The 15,113-nt window shown below is 43.9% G+C and overlaps 2 protein-coding genes across 3 annotated transcripts in view; one reads left to right on the forward strand and one right to left on the reverse strand.

Annotated features, from left to right (window-relative positions):
• The window catches only part of cdh23 (cadherin-related 23), a 646,476-nt gene that overhangs the window by 90,358 nt on the left and 541,005 nt on the right, over positions 1-15,113 (reverse strand). The window contains exons 40-47 of the mRNA XM_090235114.1: positions 12,426-12,559; positions 11,948-12,157; positions 11,417-11,524; positions 3,853-3,955; positions 3,436-3,561; positions 3,049-3,252; positions 831-1,289; positions 485-601 (exon numbers count right to left, since the gene is read on the reverse strand). Coding sequence (XP_090091240.1) covers positions 485-601; positions 831-1,289; positions 3,049-3,252; positions 3,436-3,561; positions 3,853-3,955; positions 11,417-11,524; positions 11,948-12,157; positions 12,426-12,559 — 1,461 coding nt within the window. The remainder of the gene's footprint in view (positions 1-484; positions 602-830; positions 1,290-3,048; positions 3,253-3,435; positions 3,562-3,852; positions 3,956-11,416; positions 11,525-11,947; positions 12,158-12,425; positions 12,560-15,113) is intronic.
• vsir (V-set immunoregulatory receptor) overlaps positions 2,082-15,113 on the forward strand; it is a 62,942-nt gene continuing 49,910 nt past the window's right edge. The window contains exon 1 of one of the 2 annotated variants that reach the window (XM_090235095.1): positions 2,082-2,411. In XM_090235095.1, the coding sequence (XP_090091221.1) occupies positions 2,276-2,411 (136 nt within the window). In that variant the 5' untranslated portion in view covers positions 2,082-2,275. The remainder of the gene's footprint in view (positions 2,412-15,113) is intronic. The other variant, XR_016496100.1, reaches the window with a different exon arrangement.

A 15,113-nucleotide genomic window follows, 5' to 3' on the forward strand; every position in this document is an offset into this window, starting at 1 on the left:
GGAAAGATTTTTCGCATTGAGAGAGGAACTGTTGTCAATCACAATGGATGTATAAAAAAACCAGCATCAAACCCACCCATCTCATCAGTGGTGGTGAGATAAAATACATTATGCCAGACTAATTTGCAATTGACTGTCATATCCCCACATTAAAAGTATGTGTAATACTGTTAGAATGTTTTTCAATTGACTGCCATAGCCCAAAATAAAGATGTTAACATTGGCTGTTAATTATATAATTGTTTTCACATGGTTGGGGTCACGAGACCAAAAAAGTTTGGGAAGCATTGCTTTCAACCTAATTTGAGAGGATTGTAGTGATTGTGGTTTGTGTGTATGCTTGTTTTTAGCATGAGCTGCACTAAATAATTTCCTAACAACTTCTGTTGGTTTAACAAAGTGCTGAATCTTGAGGGACATATAGGGCCACAAAACGGTGATAAAATAACAAACAAAAGTAGGGTGATTTTAGATGACGCCTCACCATTAGGTACGCTGACTGACATGTCGATGACATCACTGGCGTTGTCATGCACCGACACAAGGATCTCAAATGTGGCCACCAGCTCTCTGTTGAGTGGGTTATGCACAAACACAGCACCTGTGGGAACACACGCACATATACACACACACATACAGGTCACATATACACACAATTATGCACATGTACATACACACGCACAGGCAGACACACTCCCACACGCATGCACGCACATACACACACTTACTTGTACTGCATAAACATATTTACACAACATCCACAGAATCTGACAGGCAACTAAGTAAAGTACAATACTAAACATTATCTACTGTGTATGTTGATTACTAACCCGTGTGGAAATCGATGCCGAAAGACTCTTGCAGCCCATCTACAGGGTTATTCCCATCATCCTTGGCCTCCACAGAGATGATGTAATATTCCAGCCGGGGTCGTAGGTCATGATCTTCGGCGGCGAGCGTAGCCACCACCACGCCTGGCGGCGTAGACTCGTTTACATTGATAGTCGTCACGGGTTCAATGAAACGCGGTCGTGAGTCGTTGACATCATCCAGGATGACCGACAGGGTGGCAGTGCCCGACAAAGAGGGCGTGCCACGGTCTGTAGCCAAGATGACCAGGCGGTAGGAGCCTCGCTCCTCACGGTCGAGGATGGCGTTGCCCACCAGAATGGCGCCGGACAGGGAGTCAACTATGAAGCGGTCCTGCGCGCCACTTTCCAGCCGGTAGAGCAGCCAGGCGTTAGAGCCTGAATCAGCGTCACTAGCAGACAGCTGGGTCACCACCACACCTAAAACAGAGAGAGGAAACAGGACACAGGGGTAAGGATAGAACACAAGGGCCAGGTTTCCCAGACATAGATTAAGCCTAGTCCTGCACAAAAAATTATGTTTAATGGAGTAACTCCATTGAAATGTATTTTTTGTCCAGGACTAGGCTTAAAGGGGAAATTTGCCATTCAAAAAATAAAAAAGCTGTCACTCCGCCACTGTCTTGGTAAACAGCTCAGTTTTTCACAATTCCTGACATTTAATCCTGATACAAATTCCCTGTCTTAGGTCAGTTAGGATCACCACTTTATTTTAAGAATGTGAAACATCAGAATAATAGTAGAGAGAATGATTTATTTCAGATTTGATTTCTTTCATCACATTCCCAGTGGGTCAGAAGTTTACATACACTCAATTAACATTTGGTAGCACTGCCTTTAAAACCTGTTATGGATGATGCGAATTTTCGCAGCTTTTTGTTAAAAATCGCGCAACATTTCAAAGTCCTGCTACTCATGCCAGGAATATAGTATATGCATACAGTATATGCATATGCATGCAGTTTCTAAAACTGGTTAAATCGGGTCTGTGGCTATAACAGAACGTGTTTAGGAGTAAAAATCCCTGGTAAAACTGTTTACCAAAAACAAAAAAAATATATTTGTCCGCCATTCAATGAATTGTTTAAGACGAGAGAAAATATATGCGAACCCCCTGCACAGCTTCCACACGATGTCACCATTGCTATCAATATCAGAATCATTTATCCTTGGTTACAACACGAATAGACCCCTCCCTTCTTCTGGCGCACCACAGTATGTTGTGAAACTGAAAAAATGGACGATGTTTTCCAGACTTGCTGCTATCGAATACAGATCGCCCCGTGATCAATTTGATACATCATTAACGTTTATTAATACCTAAAGTTGGTTTAGAAACGTCGTTTGAAGTGATTTGTAAAAGTTTATAGGCGACTTTTGTCATTTTAATAAGTGACGTCTTGTAAATGGACTTTTTGCAGCATCAGACTGGCCTTCAGCAAATGACATTTTGGGTATACAATAACGGATTTAATCGGGAAAAAGACCCAATTGTGATGTTTATGGGACATATAGGAGTGCCAACAAAGAAGCTCGTCCAAGGTAATGAATGTTTTATATTTTATTTCTGCGTTTTGGGTAGCGCCGGCTACCGCAAAATCTGTTGTTTACGTGTCGTGCTGGTATTTTGGGGGGTGCATGCTATCAGATAATAGCTTCTCATGCTTTCGCCAAAAAGCATTTTACAAATCTGACTTGGTGGCTAGATTCACAACGAGTGTAGCTTTAATTCAGTACCTTGCATGTGTGTTTTAATGAAAGTTTGAGATTTAACGAGTACTAAGTCAAGTGCTATAGGTGGCGCTCTGAAATTTCCGCTGAGCGGTCCCTGTAGAGGGACCACCTCCATAAAAGGTTTTAAAGGCACAGTCAACTTAGTGTATGTAAACTTCTCACCCACTGGAATTGTGATACAGTGAATTATAAGTGAAATAATCTGTCTGTAAACAATTGTTGGAAAAATGACTTGTGGCATGCACAAAGTAGATGTCCTAACCGACGTGCCAAAACTATAGTTTGTTAACAATACATTTGTTGAATGGTTGAAAAACAAGATTTAATGACTCCAACCTAAGTGTATGTAAACTTCCGACTTCAACTGTATACACGCATGAATGCATGAATTGAGTCACACAGACATAAGACACAGACACACCCATCCACACCAACACACACTCACCAGTGGGGCTGTTCTCAGGAAGGTGCACAGTTAGGCTGGGGGGGTTGAAGACAGGAGGGTTGTCGTTCTGATCCAAGATTGTCACAGTGAGGGGTACACTGCTGTTGAGCCCCCACACATCCTCCCCCACCAGGAACAGCTCCACCCGAGGCTCCACAAACATCTCGCGGTCCAACAGCGCTGCCTGTCGCACACGCACCACACCTGCAAGGGGGAACAAGGGAGAGGTACAGGCAGTGGCTTCATTGGTGATGACTTCAAAGGTGTTCTAATTCATTGCATGTGTGTATTGTTGTGAGTGAGAGGTTGTGTATGTGTTTGAGTGTGCATGCATTAGAGAAGTGTGATTGAGTGATCAATATGTGTGTGTCTGTGTGTGTGTGTGACCTGTATCAGAGTCCACAGTGAAGAGGTCCTGTCTTGTTCCCAGCAGATGGTACCTGACCACAGCGTTGGGCCCAATGTCTTTGTCCTCAGCCAACACTGGTCCGTTCAACATTGACACAGCACTGCCTAAGAGAGGGAGAGACGGAGAAAGGAAGATGCGCGTGATGGCAGAAGGGGAGATGACAGTTAAATGCAAGAGTTGAAGAGGGAAAAGCAAGAAATATTGATGAAAGAGGGAAAGATTGAGATTGGGGAGAGAGTGGGAAGAGAGAGAAAAATTAGTGATAGAAACAGAGGAAAGCAGAGATAGGTAGTGGGTGCCAAGTTAGGGACAGAGGTAGCAGAGGAATTATACATTATCAATTGAAACAAACAGACACACAGACAGACATAAAAACACACCAGTGAGGTTGTTACCTGTGGGGGAGTTCTCAGTGATCTCAGCCCGGTAGCTGGTCTGTGTGAATATGGGCCTGTTGTCATTCTCATCCAAAACTGTGATCACCAGCAGTTCTGAGTCCTGGAGAGAGGAATGGATGGCGGGGGACGGTGACAGATTGGGTAGGGAGGGATGGGTGGATGGGGAAGGGAAAGAGGGAGGGGCAAAGAAGAAGGTGAGAAATGTTCTCAATAAAAAAGCAAATAGCTGTAATTTCATACTTTATTTGAAGGTTGAGAGTCATTGAATAATGCCATCAATGTAGAGCTGGGCAGTATGGAAAAAATCAATACTTGAAAATACAGAGGATACACAACATTGCATTCTTTCCACGTTTTTGCAACAAGAATGTTTAGCAATACTGCTGGACAACACAGCAAAGAAATTCACTTATTGGCCTAATCTAAAAACTACAGGTTTGGGTCAAATCCAATACAACACAGAGTGAAACCCGCTGTATTTTCAAGTATTGTCAAATCGAATCAAATTGTATTTGTCACATACACATGGTTAGCAGATGTGAATGCGAGTGTAGTGAAATGCTTGTACTTCTAGTTCCGACCATGCAGTAATATCTAACAAGTAATCTAACCTAACAATTTCACAAAAACTACCTTATACACACAAGTGTAAAGGAATGAAAAATAATATGTACATAAAAATATATGAATGAGTGATGGCAGAACGGCAAAGGTAAGATGCAGTAGATGGTATAGAGTACAGTATATACATATGAGAAATGTAGGGTATGTCATGACTGTCCTGACCAGGTCAAGTTACAGGAGACCACAACCCTACAGATTATCTCTCAACCCCAACAGAGGAGGAGAGATCTAGGGGTCTGAAGACGTGGGGGGTTTTATGACCCCTCACGCCCCTGGTAAATCTCAGGCCACAGACAAATTCCTTTGTTCTGTTACTATGGAGAACCAGCCTCAGAACATTAAACATGAAATAAAGGGACTTTGGAACAATGGTTTCCGTCAGCCACAATGGTGGTCATGACGATAGAAAGAATGTGAAAATATATGTCATTTTTGTTTTGTTATTAAAGGTTAATAGATGACGTTATTACAAAAACATTGTAATTGGAAACGTTTTCTTAGTATATGTTTGATGTTTATACATTATACGTTGTATGGAAAATATCCAAATCAAAGAGAATGTTTTGGGGAAGATGAAATGTTAAGTTAAAATTGGATTTGAATAAATTGCCTCATTAACTTGGTACACCGAGAGAATTGCCCTAAAGGCGGTTACGCCCACTTCTGACCCAAGGGTATAAAACCTGTGAGTATAGAATTTACAGGAAGACTACGTGACATTTTTTTACATTTTTAAAAAAATGTTTAAACCAGCTCATGGCAATGACTCCTTATATGGCTGTGGAGGAGCTAGGAGTCAGCTTACCTTTTCCACGTTTTCCCCAAGGTGTCTGCAGCATTGTGACGTATTTGTAGGCATATCATTGGAAGATTGACCATAAGAGACTACATTTACCAGGTGTCCTCCGTCGCAATTATTGCGTAATCTCCAGCTGCAGTATTTTTCCGTTTTCTTCTGATGAGAAGCCAGCTGCCACCACTGATAGATTATCAAATAGATATGTGAAAAACACCTTGAGGATTGATTCTAAACAACGTTTGCCATGTTTCTGTCGATATTATGGAGCTAATTTGGAAAAAAGTTTGGCGTTGTAAGTGACTGCATTTTCGTTTTTTTTTCTTAGCCAAACGTGATAAACAAAACGGAGCTATTTCTCTTACACAAATAATCTTTTTGGAAAAAATGAACATTTGCTATCTAACTGAGAGTCTCGTCATTGAAAACATCTGAAGTTCTTCAAAGGTAAATTATTTTATTTGAATGCTTTTCTTGTTTTTGTGAAAATGTTGCCTGCTGAATGCTAGGCTTAATACTATGCTAGGCTATCAATACTCTTACACAAATGCTTGTGTAGCTTTGGTTAAAGCATATTTTGAAAATCTGAGATGACAGTGTTGTTAACAAAAGGCTAAGCTTGTGTTTCAATATATTTATTTCATTTCATTTGCGAGTTTCATGAATAGGAAACGTTGCGTTATGGTAATGAGCTTGAGGCTATGATTACTCTCCCGGATACGGGATTACTCGACGCTAGAGGTTAAGAAGCAGTGCGGCTTGGTTGGGTTGTGTATCGGAGGACGCATAACTTTCAACCTTCGTCTCTCCCGAGCCCGTACGGGAGTTGTAGCGATGAGACAAGATAGTAGCTACTAAAAACAATTGGATACCACGAAATTGGGGAGAAAAAGGGCTAAAATAAAAAATAAATAAAAAATTTAAAAAAGAATAGCATAGCTGACAAATTCACCCAGATGTATATTTCTCGTGTACTTTCTTTTTCTCTCTCTTTTGAAATCCCCATTGTGGGTAACACGCGCCATTAGTATAACACATAGACAAAACACATTATAGGCTATTGAATAGCTTTTTAGTAAATAAATATTCAACTAAGATTGGTGTGGTACGAACTCATTGGTGAGACCCGGGTCCGTGCAGATTTACGGGCTATACGACGTTCAGAACGAGATATGTAGAGGCAACTGGTTAATTAGCGGCTGTTGTAAAATTGATATTCTGATAATCTTTGAGTTAATTTGGGAAATATAAACTCAATAAAAACTAGTTTTCCCATGGTGCCCCAGGTTAATGAGTTAATAATTGCTTGATTCAGTTAATCACGCAATTAGAAACTTTAATCATTCAATGAACAACAGTCGTCACATTAACTAACATACGACAGGTATGTAAACATTATATAAAGTGGCATTGTTTAAAGTGGCTAGTGATACATTTAATACCACAAGATGGCAAGATGCAGTAGATGGTATAGGGTACAGTATATACATATCAGATGAGTAATGTAGGGTGTGTAAACATATAAAGGGGAATTGTTTAAAGTGGCTAGTGATACATTTATTTCATACATTTTTCCATTATTAAAGTGGCTAGAGTTGAGTCAATATGTTGGCAGCAGCCACTCTTGTTTAACAGTCTGATGGCCTTGAGAAAAAGCTGTTTTTCTGTCTCTCGGTCCCCAATTTGATGCACCTGTACTGACCTCGCATTCTGGATGATAGCAGGGTGAACAGGCTCATGTGGTTGTTGTCCTGGATCTTTTTGGCCTTCCTGTGACATCGGGTGGTGTAGGTGTCCTGGAGGATAGGTAGTTTGCCCCCGGTGATGCGTTGTGCAGACCTCACTACCCTCTGGAGAGCCTTACAGTTGTGGGTGGAGCCGTTGCCGTACCAGGCGGTGATACAGCCCGACAGGATGCTCTCGATTGTGCATCTGTAAAAGTTTGTGAGTGTTTTGCGCCTTCTGTTCTGTTGCTGTTGCGCCTTCTTCACCACGCTGTCTGTGTGGGTGGACCATTTCAGTTTACCTGTGATGTGTACGCCCAGGAATGTAAAACTTTCCACCCTCTCCACTACTTTCCCGTCGATGTGGATAGGGGGCTGCTCCCTCTGCTGTTTCCTGATGTCCACGATCATCTCCTTTGTTTTGTTGACATTGAGTGTGAGGTTATTTTCCTGACACCTCACACCAAGGGCCCTTACCTCCTCCCTGTATGCCGTCTCGCCGTTGTTGGTAATCAAGCCTACCACTGTAGTGTCGTCTGCAAACTTGATGATTGAGTTGGAGGGGTGCATGGCCACGTAGTCATGGGTGAACAGGGAGTACAGGAGAGGGCTGAGAACGCACCCTTGTTGGGCCACAATGTTGAGGATCAGTGGGGTGGAGATGTTGTTACCTACCCTCACCACCTGGGGGCGGCCCGTCAGGAAGTCCAGGATGCAGTTGCACAGGGCCGGGCCGGGACCCAGGGTCTCGAGCTTGATGACGAGTTTGGAGGGTACTATGGCGTTAAATGCTGATCTCTAGTCGATGAACAGCATTCTTACATAGTTATTCCTCTTGTCCAGATGGGTTAGGGCAGTGTGCAGTGTGATTGCGATTGCGTTGTCTGTGGACCTATTGGGGAGGTAAGCAAATTGGAGTGGGTCTAGGGTGTCAGGTAGGGTGGAGGTGATATGGTCCTTGACTAGTCTCTCAAAGCACTTCATGATGATGGAAGTAGTCATTTAGCTCAGTTACCTTAGCTTTTTTGGGAACAGGAACAATGGTGTCCCTCTTGAAGCATGTGGAAACAGCAGACTGGGATAAAGATTGATTGAATATGTCCGTATACACACCAGCCAGCTGGTCTGCGCATGCTCTGAGGACGCAGCTGGGGATGCTGTCTGGGCCTGCAGCCTTGCGAGGGTTAACACATTTAAATGTTTTACTCACATTGGCTGCAGTGATGGAGAGCCCACAGGTTTTGGTAGCAGACCGTGTCAGTGGCACTGTATTGTCCTCAAAGCGAGGAAAGAAGTTGTTTAGTTTGTTTGGGAGCAAGACATCGTGGTTCGCGATGGGGCTGGATTTTCTTTTGTAGTCCGTGATTGACTGTAGACCCTGCCACATACCACTCGTGTCTGAGCCGTTGAGTTGTGACTCTACTTTGTCTCTATACTGACGCTTAGCTTGTTTGATTGCCTTGCAGAAGGAATAGCTACACTGTTTGTATTCGGTCAAGTTTCTGGTCACCATGCCATGATTAAAAGCAGTGGTTCGCGCTTTCAGTTTTGCGCGAATGCCGCCATCAATCCACGGTTTCTGGTTGGGGAATTTTTTAATAGACTCTGTGGGTACAACATCACCAATGCACTTGCAAATAAACTTGCTCACCGAATCAGCGTATTCATCAATGTTGTTTCTTCGACGCTATGCGGAACATATCCCAGCCCACGTGATCGAAGCAATCTTGAAGCGTGGAAACCGATTGGTCGGACCAGCGTTGAACAGACCTGAGCGGGAGCTTCCTGGTTTAGTTTCTATCTATAGGCTGGGAGCAACAAAATGGAGTCGTGGTCAGCTTTTCTGAAAGGAGGGCAGGGGAGGGCCTTATATGCGTCGCAGAAGTTAGAATAACAATGATCCAGGGTTTTGCCAGCTCGGGTCGAGCAATCGATATGCTGTTAAAATTTAGGGAGCCTTGTTTTCAGATTAGCCTTGTTAAAACCCCCATCTACAATAAATGCAGCCTCGTGTGGTTTCTAGTTTACATAGAGTCAAATGAAGTTCGTTCAGAGCTGTTGTGTCTGCTTGGGGGGGAATATACACGATTGTGATTGTGATCGAAGAGAATTATCTTGGTAGATAATGCGGTCGGCACACTCGCACTTCTTCTTACCAGACAGATGCTTGATTCTGTCGACGCGATGCGTGAAGAAACCAGGTGGCTGTGCCGACTCTGATAGCGTGTCTTGAGGGAGCCATGTTTCCGCGAAACAAATAACGTTGCAGTCTCTGATGTCTCTCTGGAAGGCAACCCTTGCTCGGATTTCATCTACCTTGTTGTTAAGAGACTGGACATTGGCGAGTAGTATGCTCGGGAGCGGTGCGCGATGTGCCCGTCTATGGAGCCTGACCAGAAGACCGCTCAGTCTGCCCCTTCTGCGGCATCGTTGTTTTGGGTCGCCGGCTGGGATCCGATCCATTGTCCTGGGTGGTGGGCCAAACAGAGGATCCGCTTCTGAAAAGTCGTATTCCTGGTCGGAATGTTGGTGAGTTGACGTTGCTCTTATATCCAATACTTCCTCCCAACTGTATGTAATAACACCTAAGATTTCCTGGGGTAACAATGTAAGAAATAACACATAAAAAAAAAAAAAATACTGCATAGTTTCCTAGGAACGCAAAGCGAGGCGGGCATCTCTTTTGGCGCCGGAAGATACCAGGTGGTATCATCAAGTCATGGGTATGCTTATCAACAGCAGAGACTAGGGAGTTTGTTAGGATCAAATTAAATAAGAAAAGACCAAAGCATAGGTAAATAATTACAGGAAAACCCTGGGATGTCAATGCCAAATAAGCACCAAAGTGGCTTTTCAATATGTATTGAGCGGTTCCTGAGTGGTCCAGTCTCAGTCCTGACTTAAGTATTCAGACCCCTTCACTTTTTCCAAAATGTTTTACGTTACAGCCTTATTCTGAAATTGATGAGGGAATAAAAAAACATCAATCACCACACAATACCCGATAATAACAAAGAAAAAACAGTTTTTTATTTGCTCTGTTTATCTTTCCCTCAATCCTGATTAGTCTCCCAGTCCCTGAAAATCATCCCAACAGCATGACGCTTGCACCACCATGCTTCACCGTAGGGATGGTATTGGCCAGGTGTTGAGCGGTGCCAGGCCAAAGAGTTCAATCTTGGGTTCATCAAACAAGAGAATCTTGTTTCTTATGGTCTGAGAGTCCTTTAGGTGCCTTTTGGCAAACTCCATGTGGGCTGACATGACTTTTACTGAGGAGTGGCTTCCGTCTAGTCTCTCTACCATAACGCCTGATTGGTGGAGTGCTACAGAGATGGTGGTCCTTCTGGAAGGTTCTCCCATCTCCACAGAGGAACTATGGAGCTCTGTCAGAGTGACCATCGGGTTCTTGGTCACCTTCCTGACACAGGCCCTTCTCTCCCGATTGCTCAGTTTGGCTGGGTGGCCAGCTCTAGGAAGAGTCTTGGTGGTTCCAAACTTCTTCCATTTAAGAATGATGGAGACCACTGTGTTCTTGGGGACCATCAATGCAGTTTTTGGTACCCTTCCCCAGATCTGTGCCTCGACACAATCCTGTCTCGGAGCTCTACGGACAATTCTTTTGACCTCATGGCTTCTTTTTTGCTCTGACATGCACTGTCAGGTGTGGGACTTTATATAGACAGGCGTGTGCCTTTCCAAATCATATCCAATCAATTGAATTTACCACAGGTGGAGTCCAAGTTGTAGAAACATCTCAAGGATGATCAATGGAAGCAGGATGCTCCTGATTTTTTTTATTTTAATACATTTGCAAAAAAAAAAAAAAACTGTTTTTGCTTTATGGGGTATTGTGTGTAGATTGATGAAGGGAGAAAATAATTTATTGATTTTAGAAAAAGTGGATAAAGCGAAGGGGTCTGAATACTTTCCAAATGCACTGTATATTTTGCTTGAAAATCTGAGACAGGGTTCGAATATAGCTGTCCATCAATGACCCTCAACCAAATGTTGTGCACTTGAGCACTTTCTACAAAAACAATGGTATGTTGCCATAAGAGTTGCAATTTGATAGAATCCTATTCAAAATGATTCACAGCTGGCAAAGGTGCTTCCACCAAGTATTAACTATGGGGTTAAAGACATACGCAATCAAGACATTTTACATTTTCACTTTGAAAATGTAGAATAGGTTATGTAGATCTGTAGGGAAAAAATCTAATTGAATCCGTTTTTATATTTAATTATAAAGACTGTGCAAGAGGTGTGTAGACTTTCACTCGGCATTGTAGATAATCAATGATAAGATCAGTGTACGAGTTTTGGTAGCTTACAGCTGAGGAAGCAGAGGCTTGACTTTGCCAGTAAATAGCGTATGGGCTGAGAGGGGATCATGTGTGTGTGTGTGTGGCAGTACCCGGCGAGCGATGCGGGAGTTTTCAGGGTTGTCTTTGACTGTAATGGCCAGTCTGTACTCCGCCACCCTCTCTCTGTCCAGAGGCCTGTTCACCTGCACCACCCCTGTCTGAGAGAGAGAGAGAGAGAGATGATAGAAATGACTCATCAATTACAACAGTATACCCTTCCCTTTTCAATTACTTTCTATCTATTTCTCGGTCTACATTTTTCTACCTCTCCTCTATCTGTTCTACCCCTTTACTCTCCGTAACCCTTCTCTCCATAACCCTTATTTTATCCAAATTGTTCCTTTTTCCCTCTATCCCTTTCCCAACCTTCTCACCCTCTCTCTCTCATTTTCTTCCCTCACACCGTCTGTCCCCCTCCATCCCCTCCTTCCCTCTCCCTCCATCCCCTCCTTCCCTCCCCCTCCAACCCCTCCTTCCCTCCCCCTCCAACCCCTCCTTCCCTCCCCCTCCAACCCCTCCTTCCCTCCCCCTCCAACCCCTCCTTCCCTCCCCCTTCATCCCCTCCTTTCCCTCCCTCTCACAGTGTCGTTGATGTAGAAGGCGCCGTAGCGGTTTCCAGCAGTGATGTTGTAGGTGAGTAGGGCGTTGCGTCCACTGTCTACATCCTGCGCTCTGACCCTGGCCACCGAGGTGTATACGGACGCCCCCTCGCTCACACTGGTGTTATGGGGCAGGTTGAGCAGCACGGGGTCATTGTCATTGATGTCCAGAACATGGACACCCACCACCACCTGGGAGATGAAGGAGACACAAGACAGGGTGGCACTTAGTCTTTCTGAGTGTGTGTGTGTGTGTGTATATATATATATATATATATATATATATATATATATGTGTGTGTGTGTGTGTGTGTGTGTGTGTGTGTGTGTGTGTGTGTGTGTGTGTGTGTGTGTGTGTGTGCGCGCGTACACGTATGGACACATGTGTTGAGTACATTGAAGTGTCTGAGCATGTTAGCAGGAAGCACCACAAAATCAGTGCATGTCTGTGCGAACACACCATGCTGCTGCGTGGTGGTTTGCCCAGGTCTTTTGCCATGACAGTGATGTTGTAGAAGGGTGTGGTCTCTCTGTCCAGCTCCACATCTCTCCTCACACGCAGCTCTCCCTCCACTGGGGATATCACAAACTCATCTGAGAGAGTAAGAGAGAGGAGAGAGAAACAGAAAGGGAGAGAGGAGGGCATGATTAGTTGGTTACTAGCTGTATACACTGCACACACAGACGGTAGTTCACTAGCATGCATGCACACACACACACACAATAACCCATCCCCTCCTCCACAAAGACACACACACATACACCCACCGCAACTATTGTCATTACATTTTCTCAACCAGTAACTGTTATGCAAATAAATAACCCAGTCAGTAACACCAGCAACTATCCAGGGCCTCATTTCCCAGAGCCTTCAGATTGTCATTAGAACCATTTTACAATGTATCTTTAGTAGCTAAGCTGTTTCCCAGAACCTTCGTTAGTAATGTGCCTCTTGAAAACCTTTGCACATTTAAAGCAGCCAAAGTGCATCGTTAGATTCTCAGTAGATATCAGCTAAACATAGAATCAAGATGTTTAGGCTAGGTATCTGTCTGACTGTGACCGCTGATAACTTTAGAACTAAGTTGACAGCAAATTGAAAGTTGCCAAAGTATTTGCAATTGTTACAAACAATTGAAAGATACCGAGATGACTGCATTAAAAGATAAATAGACTACATTGGCCTATATACTTCAATCATATTGAAATCATATTGAGTTCTATTTTGCCACTAGTCTACTGTCAAATCTTTGGCTCAATATGTTTCATGATGTCCTAGCCGTGTCTGAATCCTGGCTTAGGAAGGCCACCAAAAATCCTGAAATTTCCATCCCTAAATATAACATTTTCCGACAAGATAGAACTGCCAAAGGGGGGGAAGTTGCAATCTGCTGCCGAGATAGCCTGCTGAGTTCTGTCATACTATCCAGGTCTGTGCCGAAACAATTTGAGCTTATACTTCTAAAAATTCACCTTTCCAGAAATAAGTCTCTCACCGTTGCTGCTTGTTATAGACCATCTTCTGCAACCAGCTATGCCCTGTACACCATATGTGAATTGATTGCCCCCCATCTATCTTCAGAGCTCGTACTGTTAGGTGACCTAAACTGGGACAAGCTTAACACCCCGGCCGGCCTACAATCTAAGCTAGATGCCCTCAATCTCACACAAATGATCAATGAACCTACCAGGTACAACCCCAAATCCGTAAACACAGGCACCCTCATAGATATCATCCTGACACACCTGCCCTCTGCTGTCTTCAACCAGGATCTCAGCGATCACTGCCTCATTGGTCAAACGACCACCCCTCATCACTGTCAAACACTCCCTAAAACACTTCAGCAAGCAGGCCTTTCTAATCGATCTTGCCCGGGATTCCTGGAAGGATATTGACCTCATTCCGTCAGTAGAGGATGCCTGGTTAATCTTTAAAAGTGCTTTCCTCACCATCTTAAATAAGCATGCCCCATTAAAAAAATGTAGAACCAGGAACAGATATAGCACATGGTTCACTCCAGACTTGACTGTCCTTGACCAGCACAAAAAAATCCTGTGGTGTACTGCATTAGCACCGAATAGCCCCTGCGATATGTAACTTTTCAGGGAAGTTAAGAAAGCAAAGGGTAGCTTTTTCAAACAGAAATTTAAATCCTGTAACTCCCAAAAGTTCTGGGACACTGTAAAGTCCTTGGAGAATAAGAGCACCTCCTCCCAGCTGCCCACTGCGCTGAGGCTAGGAAACACTGTCACCATCGATAAATCAATGATAATTGAGCATCTCAAAAAACATTATTTAGACGGCGGGCCATGCTCTCCACCTGGCTACCCTTACCCTGGTCAACAGCCCTGCACCCCCCGCAGCAAACCAAGCCTCCCCCATTTCCCCTTCACCAAATCCAGATAGCTGATGTTCTGAAAGAGTTGCAAAATCTGGACCCCTACAAATCAGCTGGGCTAGACAATCTGGACCCTCTCTATCTAAAATTATCCGCCGCAATTCTTGCAACCCCTATTACTAGCCTGTTCAACCTCTATTTTGTATCGTCTGAGATCCCCAAAGATTGGAAAGCTGCCGTGGTCATCCCCCTCTTCAAAGGGGGAGACACTCTAGACCCAAATCGTTACAGACCTATATCTATTCTACCCTGCCTTTCTAAGGTCTTCGAAAGCCAAGTTAACAAACAGATCACCGACCATTTCGAATTCCACAGTACCTTCTCCGCTATGCAATCTGGTTTCAGAGCTGGTCACGGGTGCACCTCAGCCACGCTCAAGGTCCTAAACAATATCATAACTGCCATCGATAAAAAAACTCAACAGCTTTGGTTCCTCAAATGACTGCCTCGTGTGGATCACCAACTACTTCTCAGACAGGGTTCAGTGTGTCAAATCGGAGGGCCTGTTGTCTTGACCTCTGGCAGTGTCTATGGGGGTGCCACAGGGTTCAATTCTTGGACCGACTCTTTTCTCTGTATATATCAATGATGTCACTCTTGCTGCTGGTGAGTCTCTGATCCACCTCTACGCAGACGACCCCAATCTGTATACTTCTGGCCCTTCTTTGGACACTGTGTTAACTAACCTCCAGACAAGCTTCATTGCCATACACCTCTCATTCCGTGGCCTCCAACTGCCCTTAAATGCA

Source organism: Oncorhynchus mykiss, chromosome 1 (assembly GCF_057628025.1).
Source record: "Oncorhynchus mykiss isolate SJ-2025 chromosome 1, ASM5762802v1, whole genome shotgun sequence".
Classification (NCBI taxonomy): domain Eukaryota; kingdom Metazoa; phylum Chordata; class Actinopteri; order Salmoniformes; family Salmonidae; genus Oncorhynchus; species Oncorhynchus mykiss.